Source organism: Pelophylax lessonae, assembly GCF_965119305.1.
Source record: "Pelophylax lessonae genome assembly, chromosome: 8".
NCBI lineage: Eukaryota > Metazoa > Chordata > Amphibia > Anura > Ranidae > Pelophylax > Pelophylax lessonae.
The window spans coordinates 241,601,511-241,620,498 of NC_138775.1; the positions used below are offsets into that span (position 1 = coordinate 241,601,511).

The 18,988-nt window shown below is 46.2% G+C and overlaps 1 protein-coding gene across 1 annotated transcript in view; it reads left to right on the forward strand.

The window, feature by feature from the left end:
- The window catches only part of EPS15 (epidermal growth factor receptor pathway substrate 15), a 207,165-nt gene that overhangs the window by 163,798 nt on the left and 24,379 nt on the right, over positions 1 to 18,988 (forward strand). Inside the window, exons 18-21 of the mRNA XM_082265510.1 lie at positions 1,268 to 1,357; positions 2,210 to 2,318; positions 4,238 to 4,273; positions 16,794 to 17,069. Coding sequence (XP_082121636.1) covers positions 1,268 to 1,357; positions 2,210 to 2,318; positions 4,238 to 4,273; positions 16,794 to 17,069 — 511 coding nt within the window. The remainder of the gene's footprint in view (positions 1 to 1,267; positions 1,358 to 2,209; positions 2,319 to 4,237; positions 4,274 to 16,793; positions 17,070 to 18,988) is intronic.

An 18,988-nucleotide genomic window follows, 5' to 3' on the forward strand; every position in this document is an offset into this window, starting at 1 on the left:
GTATCTTCTCTGTTTCAGCAAGATATTCACTGCAGTATGTCAGTTTTTTTTTTAAATGATAATCCTAATCATCTTTTTGCACAACTCCTCTGTCGGGTCACATGATCTGCCTCTCCAGGCTGGCTGACGTGCCTGGGGAATCTCAGCCCCTCCCACTGCTGTCCTTAGATTGAGGAAGCAGAGCAGAGTGAGACTGCACAGAGGAGGTGTGAAAAAAGGTATTTAGGATTATAATTTAAAAGAAAGCACAGACTATATATCCTGAAAAAACAAAGATAATACAAGTAATTGTTTTATGTGACTTTACAACCTCCTTAAGACCCTTTTCACATGCGGCAGACCTGTTTAGATCAGCAGGAGCTCTTCCCACCAATCCCCTGCTGAGCAGAGCGGGTAGATGACAGGTCAATGTCCGCTCAGTTTTTGCAGAACAGACATGGACAGAGCCTGCTCTGGTCTATAGGAAGCTAGGTGTAAACGGACTTTGCCTGTCCGCGTCCATCCAACTGCCCCCTGATCCAATCCACCAAGACAGAGGGGGATGGATACCCTTCCATTTCTTTTTAGCAGAACTGATTAGAGGTGGGTGGGTGTAAACTGACACAACTCTTTTTACACCCACTGGTCCATTGGAGTGAATGTAGGATCTAATCAGGTCCACCTGAGAAATTGATAGGTGGTCCTGATAGTACCCATCATGTGAAAGGGGCCTCAGAGGGTGAACTGATACTGCTATATCTGTGCCTTTTGAGACATCAGCTTCTTGAACAGGACTCAGGGTGTTTACTATTACATCACCCTTTTGGTTTCAGTATCTGGGAATCACTCCCTTGGTATATGGAATGTGTTTTGGCTGCGCACTTATTGCACTCATTTAGTGTCCATTCACACTACCCCGACTTGTCAGGCGACTTGTCAGCCTGACAAGTCGCGGTCCATGCAGTGCTACAGGACCCGTTCTAATAGGAGCGACACAAGTCGCTCCGACTTAGAAAAAAGGGTCCTGTACTACTTCGGGGCGACCTCGGAGCGACTTGCATCGACATTCATTATATGAAGTCCGTGCAAGTCGCGCAGAAGTTGGAGCGACCTAGTGTGAACTGAGACTTACAGGCTTGTTTATTCTGTGAATGTAATTATTATACGTTGTTTCTTTGGGGTAACAATATTAAATTTGCTAGATATGTCAACATATAAACATTGAATGTGTTATCAGTTTTACAAACTAAATTCAAACTGGTTTCCTTTTTTTTTTTTTTTTTTCTAGGTAAGGAGCAGTCCTGATATTGCTCATACCTCAGGGAGTGATGCAGAGGACAAAGATGAACACAATAATGTGCCTGTTACTACTGACCAGGTAATACTGCCCCTTCCAAAAAATAGTGTTAAACCTGCACTAGGGTGAATATTAAAAAAAAAATGGCAGCTGTACACAGTGTCCTGATACCCAAAACTTAATAGCCTAGAAAATAATAGTGCAGTGCTCTAGTGCATAAACAGCAATTATAAATACACATCAATATTCAAAAGTTTTTAAAGATCAACTTTGTGATTAAAAAAAAAAAATACCTTAAGTCCAGATAAAGAAGAAAAATGAAATGGAATTTAGTAGTTCCACAAACCGTGATGGAAACAAGAATCTTCAAAGTAGCCAAGGTGACACAATCCACTCATGCTCTGCTTACCAGAATGACTGTGAACCCTGATAAGATTATTTTCTATATAATACTGCACCTTTAAATCCCTCTTTCTTCTCCTCTTCTAATTCCGTCCTTCCTCCCCTTCTTCCTCCCTCCACTGCCCTTCATGCCTCTCTTCTCAACACTTGTCTTACCTCCTCAATTCCTCCTCCCTTTCCTGCTCTCTTCTCAGCTCATCTTCCCTTCCCTCTTCTCCTCTCCTCTTTGCTTCCCTATTTTTTTTCTTCCCTCCTCCTTGCTTTCCCCTCCCTTCTCTCATATTTTTTCTTTTCACTTACCTTCTCTATTCCTTCCTACACCTTTCTTTATTCCTCCCCTCTCCCATTTCTTTACCATTGCTTTCCCTCTGTATTCTCTCCTTCCCTTCTTTCTGGGTCATGACACACAACTAATGTTTATACGAACAGGCAGCTGTACTGTCAGGGTGTCAGGAGCTTTTTAGATGATGTGAAAAACTAAAGAATTAAAGCGTGAATAGAGGTTTAGTTATGATATTTTTTTGGCTGCAGGAGGTCACTTTCCAAGTAGATCCTTTTGAGACGAAACAAAGTGCACCATCTGCACAGTCTGTGCCAGAGTCGGGACTGGACTTCTTCCAGAATGATCCTTTTGTGGGCAGTAAGTTTTTTTTTTTTTTTTTTTTTTTTTTCCTTGTAAGTCTGCTCCCCTACCCCTGTGTGCTGCCCAGCTGGATAAATAACCTACTTTCCTCCTTTATCCAGCAATCTTCTCTTGTTGGCCCTACCAGGCACCATGCTGCTATTCCAGCAAAAAAATCCCTGCCAGGTCTTCATCTGTGTGCTCTGTCTCCTCACTCATTCCTTTGTGTAGGCTGTATCCATTGCAGCCATTGGTGGTTTATCAGAGTACCTCTTACCCCTATAAATAATATCGAAAAACTGGACAGGAACAGGATGTTTACGATCTATGGAGGATGAAGGGAAATATTTATTGCAAACGTACTCTAATTGGTGTCCAGCCTTGGCAGGTCATGCATTTTTGCTTCTTTGACAGCAGAGGATGGAAGCACACTGATCTGTAGCCTTCATGGGTTACCATCATCCGCTTAATAAACTGGTTCTTTAAAGCAAGCCATGCATGAAAATGCAAGCTTGATTTATGGCACAGCCCCATGTAGAAATGCTAAGTAAAAACAGTAACAAAAAAAAAAAAAAACCCTTGCGCTTCGGTCTCACCTACCTAGACAAGGGCAACTTCTCCTCGCAGGATCCTAGGAAAGTTGAAAAATTTGTTCCTGCTCATTTCCAGTGCACTGCGAGGTTTGGGATTCTCAGTGCTTCCAGAAAGTCAGGTGACCTCACTGACACCTATAGAAAGCAGCTGGAAGCTGGGGAGAAAAGCGAGTGTTCATTTTTCTGAGTGTGTTTTTCTTAGTTACGACTTTGGCTTTGACCAATGTGATTGTTTTGTTTGTGCTCTACAAAGTCGTTAGACATGTGCAGAGCAGAAACATTTGTTTATTTTTGTTTGGTTTATTTTCTAACAAATTTAAAATTTTCAAAACGATTTGAGTTTGCATCGGTTGAAAATTGATCGACTGGTTCGAATTTTGAAGAATGGCTGGTTGTTAAGGAGCGGACCAGGAAGCTAGTCGCCATGTCCTTACCCAACCGATGACTCCTCAGCTGTCAGTGGGTTTCCCCACTGACCTCTGAATGTAAACAAAAAGCATGCCGGCAAAGAAAAAAAATAAATTAAAAGAAAATGGTTTCCCCCCTCCCCCCAATGCCTACCAAACCCTTTACCCCAAGCCAAAATGTTTAATAAAAAAAAGGGATGGGGTCCCCCTCAGAATCCTTATCTGAGCATGCAGGTCAGGAAAAAGAGGGGGGGGGGGACAGATAAGCAAATGCACCCCCCCCCTCCCTTCCTGAACCATACCAGGCCAAATGCCCCCAACATGGGGGTTGCTTCTTTGGGGCAAGGTGGGACAAGGAATTCTTTCCCCAAAATCCTGTCTGATGGTATGAGGGAGCCCCCATATTCCCCCTCTATGAAAATGAGTAGCAGTATCCCTACTCATTCACTAAAAAAGTGTAAACTTTTAAACTCTCTTTTTAAAAAAATCAAAAAACAATGTCAGTCCCGATGCCCGCTGCCACTGCTGACCCAAAAAAAAAAAAAAAAAAAAAAAACACTGTGTTTTTGATCCGTTTTACCGCGTTCCAGCACAGTCCACTGCAGAAAAAATGAAGCATGTTCTACTTTTATTACCGAAACTCACTGGTGTGAACCATGCCATTGAAAACCATATGACCTATTATCGAAGCGTTTTTGAAGTAGAAAAAAAAAAACTCACTGGACTGCATGTGGTGTCAACTGGCTCTAATGGGATAACGTTAATGATAATATAAAAGTATAGTTATCCTTCACTCATGCGCTCTCAGCAGTGCACTGTGCACCAGTACAATTGCTTACTGTGTGCTTACTGCATATTGGGGGATTGGTTGTTTTAGTATTTCGTGGTTGACTTTTTTTTTTTTCTTAATACCTTTTCTTCCTTTTTTTTTTTCAAGGTGATCCATTTAAAGATGATCCTTTTGGTAAAATAGGTAAGTTGTGTATGATAATATGCAGCATTTATTTCTTTCTCAGCTCAGCAACTTTTTCAAAATGATACCTTACTTTTTACAAAGAACAAAGATCTAGATTTTTTAAATGTAAGGCTCCATTTACACCTAGGTGATTTGAGCCGCGGGCACAATTACCGTAATTGTGCCCCTGATTCCAAATCGTGACAGAATGCAAGCAGCAATACTACTTAAAGGCACCCCAATTGCGTGGCGATTTTGTCACGATTGTCGCACGATAAATTGCGCTTCAATCACGGCACACCGCAACACTGTCACCCAAAAAAAGTTTCTGCTCCTTTTTGAGTGACAAGCTTGGAGCTCTGATTTATTGTGGCAAAATTGCACAGTGATAGGGGTTCCATAAAGAAGTAATGTCCTCACAAACGTGTTCTGTGTTTTGCCTCGATTTGGAATCACAGTCAGAATCGCGGTGATTCTGCCCGTGATTCAAATTGCCTAGGTATGAATGGAGCCTAAGGAGCCACACTTATAGAATAACAAAATTTCTCTGTCGCTCATTGACAGACGTAGTCCTCGTTGATTAATAACAACTCGGGTTATACTGCCCTCTACAGGAATAGGACTAGACAGGAAAGAAAACGTTCTGGCCACACCCTAGGGGCAGTCCCAGAGGGTATATCCTCTCACTTCCTGCTACAGCAAATCAGTTTTTTTTCTGTCTAGTTAGGAGTAAGGACCTAGATGCCTTGCTAGGATCTTCGGTCCTGGCAGGATTTTTTTCTTAGAAAGATTTTTTAGACAGCTCTTTTTTCCAGTTTCCTGTGAGATCTTCAAGCAAGTAAGCTGGAACTGGGCGACGGGCTGGATGTTGAGATCCAGTGGTCACCCCAGTTCAGCCTACGAGCGCGTGCAGGCCATAGCTCCGTGCTGGGTCGGCCGCAACATAGTCCCACTGGACAGGGACTGACCCTGCGAGTTAAACGTCTCGCCTGGACGCCAATGACCAACAGAGTCACGGCATCCATATTGGTCGACAGCCCCCCCACCCCGGTGGAGAGGGGTTCTGTCAGGAGTTGGCGCCCGCCTGGTTCTGGTATGGTGAGTAGTATGTTCCCCCTCTCCCCTTGTCGGGTTTGTGGTGGACGCGGGCCCCTCTCTGGGATGGTAGGATGGATCTCCCCTCTATCCTATAATAAGTCACAGATCCCCCAATTTGAGTGTGATTTTTGTGTAAAATAACCAGGAGGCTTGGTTTGGGAGCTGACGATCTAAAGTCATTGTAAAACTGTAAGGATGACTGAAGTCAGTGGCAGCACTAAAAGGGCGTTACTATTGAAGTATAAGGTATCCTACCTGTCAGAGGCACACAGGCTGATGCCTATGCCTGAGTACTGCAGTCCAGATCGCCATTCCTCCAGCTTCCACGGGCTGTACAGCACTGTTTTGTGGCACGGACCGCATGCGGCCCACCAGGGTCCTGTACCGCAGGCCAGGCTTATCACCATCCAGGGTGAAGTTTGTGGGGCCGATGCACTCCCGCAGGCTGCTAGGCCGAATACAGCATCCCGCAGGCCGCTGCTAGCCGCCGCTATCCTAACAGGCCGCCGCCATTGTCTTGCAGATCACACGAGGCCGCCATATTGGCGTAGCCTCGTGTCTCTTATGGTGGCGGCCATGTTTGAGGTGACCAAACACCTCGTGGAGCCAGGGGGAGGCGCCGGAAGGCGTGTTAAGGGGCGGAGCCGCCTCCTTTACCCAGGAAAAAGGGCCAAAGACTTCCTGTCTGTAACAGGACAGCACTGAGCAAGCTGATAGAAAACTTCTGTGCATCAGGGATGAGCCTTGGGGTCTCTCTCTCTCTGTGGGGTCCAAAAAGGCAGGTAACACTGAGGGGCGCTGTTGGTGGATGCACTAGTTGTGTTCGTCCGGGAAACCTTTAGTCTTGAGGTTACAACGGCAGAGGTAGCTGAGACTGAGATTCCTTTTTGGTACTTGTTAGCCTACCAAAAGGGAGAAGGATTTTCCTTTACCCAAATGGGGTCGTTTTGAAACGAACCCCTGCTATTTCCAAACGCATGGCTAGGCGCTATCCGTTTGCGGAATCCCTCTTTAAAGGATAGACGGTACCACCTGTAGTGGACTCACCAATTTCCAAATAAAGCCACCGTTATCCCGTTGGAGGACGCTGCGTCCTTTAGGGATCCGGTGGATCGAAAAAGTGGAAGCGGAATCCCGCGTCATTTTTTCCCTGATAGGGTCAACCCTTAGGTCAGTGGTTGCCATTTAGTTTGGTTGAGATTATAAAGGATCTCACTGGGGGCAAGAGCACTGTCTTGCCACAGACTGTTAGGAAAGAGGACCTCGTAACTAACGAGGACCTTCCTTTTCTGCTCATGAAGAGTTTGTTCGTTCCACGAGGGCGGGCGATAAGGCGAAACCCTCCAAAGCCCCTTCAGAGGGTTTTCAAAGGGCGCTGGTCGGCTAAACAAAAAGTCCGGCTCAGCCAAGCCTGAAGAATACAGCCTGATGCGCCCCTACCCATCTCTGGGGTGGGGGGATGTCTTCACCGGTTTCCGGATCCATGGCTTGCCAGAACCCCGGACTAAGGGGTTCGCGAGGTCATACGGTCAGGATACAGGATCGAGTTTCGATCACTTCCACCGGTGTGATTCTTCCCTTCTAACATTGAACGGTTTCAGGGGTTCTATTCGAACCTGTTCACAATGCCCAAGAAAGAGGGCAAGGTGCATCCAATTTCTGGACTTGGGGAAAAATGGAGTCCATCCGAACAGTGGTGGCCTCCCTGCATCAGGGGGATTTCCTGGTGTCCATAGACATTTAGGATGCCTATCTTTAGATCCCCTTCATCGCAGGACATCAGCGTTTTCTTCGCTTTCCCAAAGATCATCCCTGGTTCCCACCAGGAGACTGAACTATCTGGGCCTAATGTTGGATACATCCTGGGCAAGAGAGTTTCTCCTTGCGGAGAAACTCCAGAAAGGTTCAGTCAACGATTCGGATGTTGCTGTCCGTCAATTGGCTGGGACTGATGGTGGCCTTCTTAGAGGCAGTACCGTATACCCAGTCTCATACCCGAATTCTCCTGAAGGAGATTCTTTTCTAATGGAATCAGAATTCCGATTCCCTGGACAATCGGATCCGGTTGAGCGAGCGGACCAGGGAGTCTCCGATGCTCAACCAGGGGAAGTCATTCCTTCCGATAGTATCTAGGTTACCAATAAGGGTATCGGAACTGAGAGCGATCAGATTTTGTCTGATTTACTGGACCGAGCAGCTCTAGAGCAGCCCGATTCGGATCCAATCGCACAATGCCACGGTCGTGACTTATGTCAAGAAAAGGGCACTTAGAGTGTCCTGGTGGCCATCGAAACGACTAGCATCTTTCGTTGGACGGAACGGGTTGTTCCGGATCTCCCCGCAGTGTTCACTCCGGGTGTGGGAAATCGGCAGGCAGATTATTTCAGCCATCAGATTCTGGATCAAGGGGTATGGCCTCTTCATCCAGAGGTTTTTCACTAACTGTCCCTTCATTGGGGCACCCCGGATGTGGATCTGTTGGCACCTTGGCTCAACAGGAAGGTGTGGAGGTTTGTAGCTCGCACCCGCGATCCTCTAGCGGACGCAGCAGAAACGCTGATCGCCCCGTGGGGGCAGTATCCGCTACGGCATGCCTTCCATCCTCTCAAGTTACTGCGGGAACTTCTTCGCAGTATAGAGGTGGAGGGAATTCCAGTTATTCTGGAAATTCCGGACTGACCTCGTCGAGCCTGGTATGCCGACTTGGTGAGGCTAGTCGCGGACGCTCCTTGGAGACTTCCTCTCAGGGAGGATCTGCGGTCTCAGGGACCGATCTTCCATCTTGCTTTACAATCGCTGGCTTAATGGCCTGGCCATTGAGACCCAGGTACTGAAGGGCAAGGGAGTGTCAGCTTCAGTTATTCCTACCTCTAGTTAAAGCAAGGAAAGCGACTTCCAGCACATGGAAGTCTTATATTGCGTGGTGTGAATCTCTTGGATTTCCCCCACATACCTATTCGGTGACCCGAATCTTGGTCTGTCTGCAACAAGGGGTTGAGCAGAAACTGTCCTTGAGCACGATCAAGGGTCAGGTTTCAGCGTTAGCAATCTTCTTTCAGAAACCTTTGGCTAATCATTCCTTGGTGCGGAATTTCATCCAGGGGGTGCGACATCTGGCTCCGCCAGTGCGTGCACCCTTACCGCCTGGGATCTTAATTTAGTGTGGTCGGTTCTTCAGAAACTTCTCTTTGAAGATATTAGGGAGATTCCCTTGCTTACATTATCCCAGAAGGTGGCCTTCTTGGTGGCCATTACTTCTGCACGCAGGGTGTCAGAACTGGCCGCATTATCTTGTCGTTCCCCATATCTGGTGGTTCATAGGGATAAGGTGGTTCTTCTTCCGAATCCATCCTTCCTTCCTAAAGTGGTTTTCAGAGTTTTCATCTGAATAAAAATATTGTGTTACCTTCCCCGTGTCCTAAGACTAGCCATCCTTGGGAGTTTGCATTACACTCCTTGGATGGGGTTCAGACAATCAGGGTACACTTGACTACTACGAACTTGTTTCGCAAGACGGACTCACTTTTTGTGATCACGGATAGCCCTAGAAGGGGGTTGCCTGTGTCTGCCGCGACCATATCTAGATGGACCAGTCAGACGGTGGTACAGGCTTATTCTATTAAGGGTCGGAATCCTCCGTTCCCTGTTAAGGCGCACTCTACTCGGGCGCCTAGTGTTTCCTGGGTCTTCCGCCATCAGGCGTCAGCGATCCAGGTTTTCAAGGCGATGACTTGATCGTCGGTTCATACCTTTACATCATTTTATAAAGTTGATGTGATGGCATTGTCAGATGCCTCTTTTGGCCGCAAGGTTCTGCAGGCCGCAATCTGAGGAGACTGTTGGTCTACCTCAAGGGTTTGTTGGGTTTTTCACTTAGGTCTCATCTTTTTGCTCGATAAGTCCTTGATGCTTCTGGTTGGCTCCGGTTGGGCCTTCTGGATTTTGATTTCTGTTATCCCACCCCTCATTTGTGGTACTGCTTTGGGACGTCCCGAGTTGTTATTAATCAACGAGGACTACGTCTGTCAATGAGCGACAGAGAAAAATGGATTTTTGTAAAATCTTACCGTAAAATCCTTTTCTCTTAAGCTCATTGACAGACGTAGTACCTGCCCCTCTGTTTTTGAGTTGGGTTGGGTTAAATTCTCTAAACACTGCTTTGTGACATAACTGATTTGCTGTAGCAGGAAGTGAGAGGATATACCCTCTGGGACTGCCCCTAGGGTGTGGCCAGAACGTTTTCTTTCCTGTCTAGTCCTACTCCTGTAGAGGGCAGTATAACCCGAGTTGTTATTAATCAACGAGGACTACGTCTGTCAATGAGCTTAAGAGAAAAGGATTTTACGGTAAGATTTTACAAAAATCCACTTATTTGTACATCTAAAATATATAAAATTGGTTAAATTGTATGTCAAGGCAAAATAGAAGAAAAAAGCATGTCTTATCTATTTAAGGAAGTACAAAAGAATACCTGATTTGGCTCCTGTAACTTGTGTGCTGACAACATAAAGATTTTTTTGTGAACGGAGTGTTGCTAGCCTTGCCTTTTTTCTCTTGCCAAACTACTCATACCTACCAGCTCCTCTCAGATGCAGTGTTTGGGGTACTCAGGAAGCTGTGGGTACTGTGGCTGCCTGAATACAGTAGCAGCAAGGCATATTCAATGCTGTTTGTTGTGGATGGTGGAATTAAAGTAGATGTGACCCATTGCCTTGTAAAACAACCCATTCAGTTTAAAATAAAAATATAGGGCAAACAAAATATAAATCCCTTTTTTTTTTTTTTTTTTTTTTGTGTGTTCTGTTCTTGACTGAATAAGGAGCTTACAGAGGTGGGGGTGGAGACTGCAGGGAGTGTGTGAGCAGGAGGCAGAAAAATAGCAGTAAACTGGTCCTCTCGGTGAAGAGCTGTGCAGGGGGTTGTCAGTGCAAGTCTTGGCCATCGGAGAACAGACAGACTGGGCTTCCTGCACAGCCAGAAAACTGACCACGCTGGAGTGGATGTGCTTCTATGCCTAGCCAGTCAATTTTAAAAAGAAAAGCAAGTGGACTGGCAGGATCAAAAGGTGTTTTACACAAAGAAAGCAATATAAACAGAACAGTATACTATTTAATACAAGTACATGGTAACACAAACACTTATCCGAAATATGAGATGTTGGGGTAACATACACTTTATTTGATGTCTCTTGTTCTGCTCCACGGGGCTGAACGGGGGGAAAGCTACATCTGCATGGCTATCCTGTTCACTGTTTGGGGTTTGCATGCACCTAGTGGCGGTATTAAACTCAAAAGCAAATATTTAATATATACTGTATATACAGTATATATATATAATATATATTCAGATGAATAAAATTAGATTAACTTAGTTAGAATCAGCGGGCAGCGGTGCTTTCACGTTAGTCACGTGGTGGTTTGAAGATTTACTAGGTGGATACGTTAAAGTAGAACTCTGGTCCTGGCAATGTTTTCCTTTTTAAATGGAACTTTTTCCTATCTTTATTATTTTGTTCCTGTGAGAATCTACAATCAACTGCCAGACTAGGCGATGGACTGGATAATCCAGATCCAGAGGGTCCCCCCCAGTCTGGCCAGCGAGCGCACACAGTCCTCAGCTCTGCGATCGGTTGGCCGCAATATAGCCCCACTTGACGGGGGCTGGCCTGCGAGTTAAACGTCTTGCGAGGGTGCATACGACCTGGCCTCGGCCTGAGTCACAGTGTTCCTCCTGGCCAACAGCCCCCCATTCCGATTTAGCCATCGATGGTCTGTCTGGAGCTGAGCCTACCCTGGTCCCGGTATGGCAAGTAGCTGTCCCCCCCCTCTTCCCCTGGAGAGTTTTAGGGTGGACATGGCCCCCTCCCTGGGACTGTGGGACCCTCGAGTTCTCCTCCTTCCCCCAGCCCCTTCAAAATTTTGGTGGTCACTGTGGGTCTTCGGCTTTGCGGCCTACTGGTTGGGAGCTATGTGGGGCGGCCCCAGTGAGGGTGGCTGAAGCCCCTGCTCTTTCTTTTGGGCATCTGCCTGGCTGGGATCCGTGCTCTTGCGGCTGGGCCTCCACAAAAATTTAGGCTGCGGCATGCAGCCTACTAGGCCATGCGGCCAGCTTGGCTCAACCCTTGGATGGGGTGGCTCTGTGGGGTCGGTTTATTTTGTGAGGGCAGCAATGCCGCCATTATTGTGCAGGGCACCTGCCCCTTTTTAGCGTTGCAGGACCATCAGGTTACTCAGCCTGCGCGTCCAAGTCACAGTGCGAGCCTCTATGGAGGGGCCCAGAGGGCGACCCCCTTGTTTTTTTTGTTTTTTTTGCGGGGACCATTAGGTGGTCCATTCGTGGGCCCTTGGTCGGCGTCCCCTTTGCAGGATCGCAGTCGGCGGCCCTCCCCTAATTGTTATGTTTTCCGGGTGAGCTTCGTATATAGCGCCCCCGCCCTCCCCTGCCTCATCTGTCTCATCAGATCCCAAATCTGTTTCGGCCGCCGCGGACGTGAATCACCCTACTGGGTCTGCGTCCATGCACCCTGAGTGCTCAGATAGTTAGGATGATTCCTCTGCTCCTCTAGCGTGCATAAAAAGGCCCTGGTGGATGCACTGATTGTGTCAGTGTGTAAAACTTTTAAAATGGAGGATGTGGCTGATGCTGCGTCCGAGGCGCCGGTCCCTTTTGGCACCCACAGGCCCTCCAAAGCAGCAAGGGTGTTCCCCTTTCCCGCTTACATTGACAACATTGTCACAAAATAGTGGGGTTGTCCGTAACGCACTCTTGTGGTCCCGAAGATTTTTACTATGCGGTATCCTTATGAGGATTCCCTGCTTAAAAAGTGGATGGTCCCACCTGTAGTGGACTCGCAGGTTTTCAGGTTAAATAAAGCTACATTAATTCCGGTTGAGTCCCCAGCCTTTAAAGATCTGGCTGATAGGAGGACGGAGGCTCTTGCCCGCCATATGTTCACTGTGGCTAGTTAGGCACTTAAGCCGGTATTTACTATTGCCCTGGTGTCGCAAACTCTGACTGAGCGGGCTAAACTTTTACGCCGTGACCTGGAGGGGAAACTGCTCCCCCCTGCCTTTGTGGAGCTGACGGATCAGTTGGTCCAGGGGCTACAGTTTACCTGTAATGCCTCTTTGGATGCGGCTCCTTTGATTTCTAGGCTGTCTGCATCAGCAGTGGTCCTTTGTCGTATTATCTGGCTGAAATGCTGGTTTGCGGACCAGACCTCTAAGAAGGCTTTATCTGATCTCCCCTTTGTAGGGGATCACCTATTTGGAGCTTCCTTGGATGACCTCATTGAGGGTCTCACAGGGGGGGAAGAGTACTCTTCTTTTGCAGGCTACCAAGGGCAAGAAGCCCCTTTGTGGACGTTGGCCATTGTTTTTGGGTCATAAGAGGCCTTTTAGTCCCTCAGGGTCTCCGTCATTTGGCCCGGCTACAAGATCAAGTTTCGGACTCATCCTCCAGAAGGTTTCTTTCCTTCCAACCTGCACTTGTCCCCAGATCACTTATGGGGTCTCCTTGGGGCAGTGCAAGACTTGTTACTTCAAGGGGTGATTGTCCCGGTTTCTACTTCGGAACATTTTCAGGGGTTTTACTCAACCCTCTTTACAGTTCTCACAAAGGAAGGCAAGGTACGTCCACTTTTGGACCTCAAGGCGCTAAACTGATTTGTGCGGGTACAAAAGTTCTGAATGGAGTCCTCCAGCACTTCGACAGGGAAAATTCTTCTTCCCCTGTACTGGACGGTTGTCACCACAGATGCCAGCCTGTCCGGGTGGGGAGGCGTCCTCTGCACAGATTGTGCTCAGGGGGTCTGGACTCTTCTAGAGTCCAGATTGCCGATCAATGTACTCAAACTCCGAGCGATCAGACTTTGTCTGGATCATTGGACAATTCATCTTCAGGGGTGTCTGGTACGAATTCAATGGAATAATACCACGGTCGTGGCCTATGTTACTTACCAAGGGAAGTGTCTTGGAAAGAAGCAAGCGTTCTAAAGTGGGCAGAATGATTCGTTCTAGTCCTCTCATCTGTACACATTCCAGGGGTGGAAAATTGAAAAGTGGATTACCTCAGTCGACAGGCGTTGGACCAGGGGGAATGGTCACTTCATCTGAAGGTGTTTTCATCAGTTGTCTCAGGTGGGGTACTCCCGAGGTGGACCTGTTGGCCTGTCGTCTCAACAGGAAGGTACAGAGATTTGTGGCCCGGTCTCAAGATCCTCTGGCTGACACCACAGACGCATTAGTAGCTTCTTGCAGTCGGTATCGTCTGATTAACGCCTTCCCCGCTCGCAAACTTCTGCCAAGATGCCTGTGCAGGATCGAGGCTACAGACTGGCCTCGTCGTTCTTGGTACGGCTGGTTGCTGATGCTCCTTGGAGACTTCTTCTCAGGGAATATCTGCTGTCCCAAGGGCAACTCTTCCATCCTGCTTTTATAGTCGCTGGCTTTAACAGCTTGGCTGTTAAAAGCCAAGTGCTGAAGGATAGAGGTTTGTCTGATTCGGTGATTCCTACGCTGTGAGCGGCTAGAAAATGTACTTCTAGGAAGATCTACCATCGTACTAGGAAGACGTACATTGCATGGTGTGAGTCTCATGGGGTTCTCCCTCGCTCATTTTCGTTGGCTCGGATCTTGACTTTCCTCCAATGAGGGGTTGAGCAGCGCCTGGCCTTGAGCACCATCAAGGGCCAGGTTTTGGCCTTGGCGGTTTTCTTTCAACGTCCTTTGGCCACACATTCCTTGGTGCGTACCTTTATCCAGGGAATTCGACACTCCTCTGGTGGGGTCTCCATTGCTGCCGTGGGACCTTAATTTGGTGTTAAGTTGATGTCAGTTCTCCAGAAACCTCCCTTTGAAAATTTTCGGGAGGTTCTCCTGCTTACGTTGTCCCAGAAGGTGGCCTTTTTGGTGGCTATTACTTCTGGGCACAGGGTGTCGGACCTGGCAGGGTTGTCTTGCCTTTCACCTTACCTGGTAGTTTACAGAGTTAAGTTGGTTTTTCATTCCTGTCTGTCGTTCCTTCCAAAGGTCGACTCTGATTTGCATTTAAACGACGACATTGTGTTGCCTTCCCTATTTCCCTGACCTAAACATCCTAAGGAAAATGCCTTGCATTCCCTGGATGTGGGTAAAGGGAAATCAGGGTGTATCTGACAGCTACAGAGTCTTTTAGGAAGTCAGACTCACTATTTGAATTCACGGATGGACCTCAGAAAGGGTTGGCCATTTCTGCTGCGGTTATTTCTATATGGCTCACACAGACATTGATTCAGGCCTATTTAATTAGGGGTCAGGTTCCTCCCTTCCCTGTTAAAGTGCACTCTACTCGGGCGCTTAGTGCCTCCTGGGCCTTCCAGCATCAGGCTTCAGTGATGCAGGTTTGCAAGGCGGCGACCTGGTCATCTGTGCAGACTTTAACAAAGTTTTATAAAGTGGATGGGTTGACTTTCCATAAAATCCATTTCTCTGATGTTCATTGACGGACACAGCACCCGCCCCTCTGTAGAGTTGGCTTTCTTCTGACAATTCGCGCTGAAGTCGCGCTAAAAGTCGCGCTAGAAGTCGCCCCTTATGAGGCGACTTAGAGGTCGCGGCAGTGTGAACCGGCACTTACAGTATCTCACAAAAGTGATTACACCTCACATTTTTGTAAATATTTTATTATATCTTTTCAGGTGACAACTCTGAAGAAATGACACTTTGCTACAATGTAAAGTAGTGAGTGTACAGCTTGTATAACAGTGTAAATTTGCTGTCCCTTTAAAACAACACAACACAGCCATTAATGTCTAAACTGCTGGGAACAAAAGTGAGTACACCCCTAAGTGGAAATGTCCAAATTTGGCCCAAAGTGTCAATATTTGTGTGGCCACCGTCATTTTCCAGCACTGCCTTAACCCTCTTGGGCATTGAGATCACCGGAGCTTCACAGGTTGCCACTGGAGTCCTCTTCCACTCCTCTGTGAGGACATCACAGAGCTGGTGGATGTTAGAGACCTTGCGCTCCTCTACCTTCCATTTGAGGATGCCCCACAGATGCTCAATATGATTTAGGTCTGGAGACATGCTTTGCCAGCTTTTTTAGCAAGGCAGTGGTCATCTTGGAGGTGTTTGGGGTCGTTATCATGTTGGAATACTGCTCTGCGGCCCAGTCTCCAAATGGAGAGGATCATACTCTGCTTCAGTATGTCACAGTACATGTTGGCATTCATGGTTCCCTCAATGAATTGTAGCTCCCCAGTGCTGAAGGCACTTATGCAGCCCCAGACCATGACACTTCCGCCACCATCTTTGACTGTAGGCAAGACACACTTGTCTTTGTACTCTTCACCTGGTTGCCGCCACACACGCTTGACACCATCTGAACCACATACGTTTATCTTGGTCTCATCACATCATAGGAAATGGTTCAAGCAATCCATGTCCTTAGTCTGCTTGTCTTCAGCAAACTGCGGGCTTTCTTGTGCATCATCTTTAGAAGAGGCTTCCTTCTGGGACGACAGCCATGCAGACCAATTTCATGCAGTGTGTGGCGTATGGTCTGAGCACTGACAGGCTGACCCCCCATCCCCTCAACCTCTGCAGCAATGCTGGCAGCACTCATACGTCTATTTCCCAAAGACAACCTCTGGATATGACGCTGAGCACGTGCACTCAACTTCTTTGGTCGACCATGGCGAGGCCTGTTCTGAGTGGAGCCTATCCTGTTAAACCGCTGTATGGTCTTGGCCACCATTCAGCAGCTCCGTTTCAGGGTCTTGTCAATCTTCTTATAGCCCAGGGATAGGCCATCTTTATGTAGAGCAACAATTCTTTTTTTCAGATCCTCAGAGTTCTTTGCCATAAGGGGCCATGTTGAACTTCCAGTGACCAGTATGAGAGAGTGAGATTGAGAACACCAAATTTAACACACCTGCTTTTCATTCACACCTGAGACCTTGTAACACTAACGAGTCACAAGACACTGGGGAGGGAAAAGGGCTAATTGGGCCCAATGTGGACATTTTCACTTGGGGATGTACTCTTTTTTTGTTACCAATGGTTTAGACATTAATGGCTGTGTGTTGAGTTATTTTGAGGGGACAGCAAATTTACACTGTTATACAAGCTGTACACTCACTACTTTACATTGTTGCAAAGTCTAATTTCTTCAGTGTTGTCACATGAAATGATAGAATAAAATATTTACAAAAATGTGAGGGGTGTACTCACTTTTGTGAGATACCGTAAGTTATATACATAGTGGGAAGTTTTGTTTCTGTGGCACAGAGCATATTGACGGTTTCAGCCTAAATTTAGCTGTTTTGTGCTTTATTCCATAGCCTGACAGCTGTTACATGTACAATGTTATTACTATTTATGGGAAACCTTCTGTTACTGCATGATGACTAAAGATTCAGCAAGGTTGTCAATGCTAATTTTTACTACTTTACTTACAGATCCTTTTGGCGGAGATCCTTTTAAAGATTCTGACCCATTTGCTGCTGATGTGTTTTTCAAGCAGCCTACAACAGATCCATTCTCATCCTCCAAAGCAGATCCTTTCCCAACCACAAAAGAAGATAAAGTAGATCCTTTTCTGTCCTCTAAAACAGATCCCTTCTCATCATCTAAAGCTGATCCTTTCACATCCTCAAATGAGGATCCTTTCATGTCATCAAAAACAGATCCTTTCTCAGTTGCAGCATCAGAAAGCAGCGTTGCCTCGATATTTGGTGAAGTATGTGTTTTTAATATGAGCTTAAAATGTTTACTTAGATTTGGTTTAACCCTTTGGCTACCTGCAGTGTTTCTAAATGGTGGCTAGCTGAACAGGATTTTAAACACACTCCTTGCTTTTATATCAGCCGGGAATGTGTTTAAATTGGTTTAGCTGGTAAAAAGCTTTCTAGTGGAAGTGATTTTGGCCATTTCTAAGCCTTTAAGCCTTTTTCACATGGGTGTCCGAGTGGGTATTAAAACAGGCAAGCTGAGCTGTGGTTTTACTGACCCCCCGAGTGTTTGCCTGTATACCTGAAAGCTAAACAACTGCCGGATCAGGCTGTTCAAATGCAGCAGCTGAGATATTTTGTGTTGCAACTTCAGCAAATTTAACACAACATGCCGAGTTTACAGGCACTGTTAGGCCTATTTGGCCCTTTCTGTCAATGGGGCTGCAGCACATTTTAGCCCTATTATACACAGCTGTTCAGAAGAAAAATAAAAAGCAGATCGCTGGATCGCTTTTCAGAACATTGACTAGTGTGTACCTAGCCTAGAGCTGCCAGATTGCCTCCAGAGCTTGCTGAAGGAACAATCTGTGATCCAATAGCTTCAGTGGAGGGCAGGGGGAGACATCATAGGTCCACAAAGTTTGCCACCTTTTTATGGACGCATGCAGTTTTAAGGCTAGACATGCTTGGCATCTATGTACTCGGCACTAACTCTATATTTTTCAAAGAATTTGTGTAATATATTGTGTGTACGAAAACTAACGTTAGTGTATTTTTTAGCGATAAAAATGCACAAATACCATGTGACATAAAAATTGCAACTACCACTATTTTATTCTCCAGGTTGTTGCTTTCAGAAAATGTTTGGGGGTTTTAATGAATTCTTAGGACTAAAAGGTGCTTTTCAAAGTGTGCAAAACCTGAAAAAATGGCTCTGGTATAAAATTGTTAAAGAGAAAAACCCCAAGAACAGCTTACAAATTTTTTGTGCAGGATAGTGACACAGGAAGCTGCAAAGTTGAAGCAGAAAGAGCAGCTGAGAATAACAAAAATTCCCCAATTAAAGCATTTCTATGTATTAGCTGTGTATTTCATTGGTTGCCTGGAGCTCTGTCATTAGTAAATGTTATTTTGCTTTTATTTCCACACACTAAACTCAAGAATCATCAGTCATCCTTCCTAAAAGTTACAACTTATCGTTACTCTTCATGCATTTCAGAATTTGTATGAACCATTTTTGCTATTCACACTTGGAATCCTATCTGCCCATGTATGTGGTAGTGGTGAAGCTTTTTTCACTCGCTCAGCACAGCAGAGATTAGGAATGTGCTTAGTGTAAGAGACCAGACCTTTCATATTATATTCAGCAGTGTTGCTCCACTACAGTAGCTCCAAATTGGATGGTGGAACCAAATTTGACAGGACACTATTGAAGCTTCCAAATTGCGATCCATCTATGGCCACCTTTAGTTTACAGAGTAGACCCATATACTTGTGATCCTGAGTAGTGATGCAGCCAATTCTTTGGTGCCTGCAGCTTAAATGACCTAACAAACTTTTCACCACAATATCTTAATCTTCAAGTTATTAGAGCAAATTTTCAGCTGATATACTCTTTGCAGCTCTTGAATTACACAAGAAAATTTGCCCACATGGCACTCATGGTCTGCTGATTGTGAGTGCAAAGCTTTACGGGCTCCAAGTAAATGATGGATGTGCATTTATTATTTCTCTTTCCTTCATCGACGGACACAGCGTTCCATAGATCATAACTACTGGATTATATTGCCTCCTCCAGGAGTAGGTTTAGGCAGAACAAAAAATACCTGGCCTCGCCCATGGGCCATCCTCAGCTGGTATATAACCCCCCCTCTCTGCTCTAGGTAATCTGTGTCTAGTCAGGAGTAAGGACCTAGGCTCCC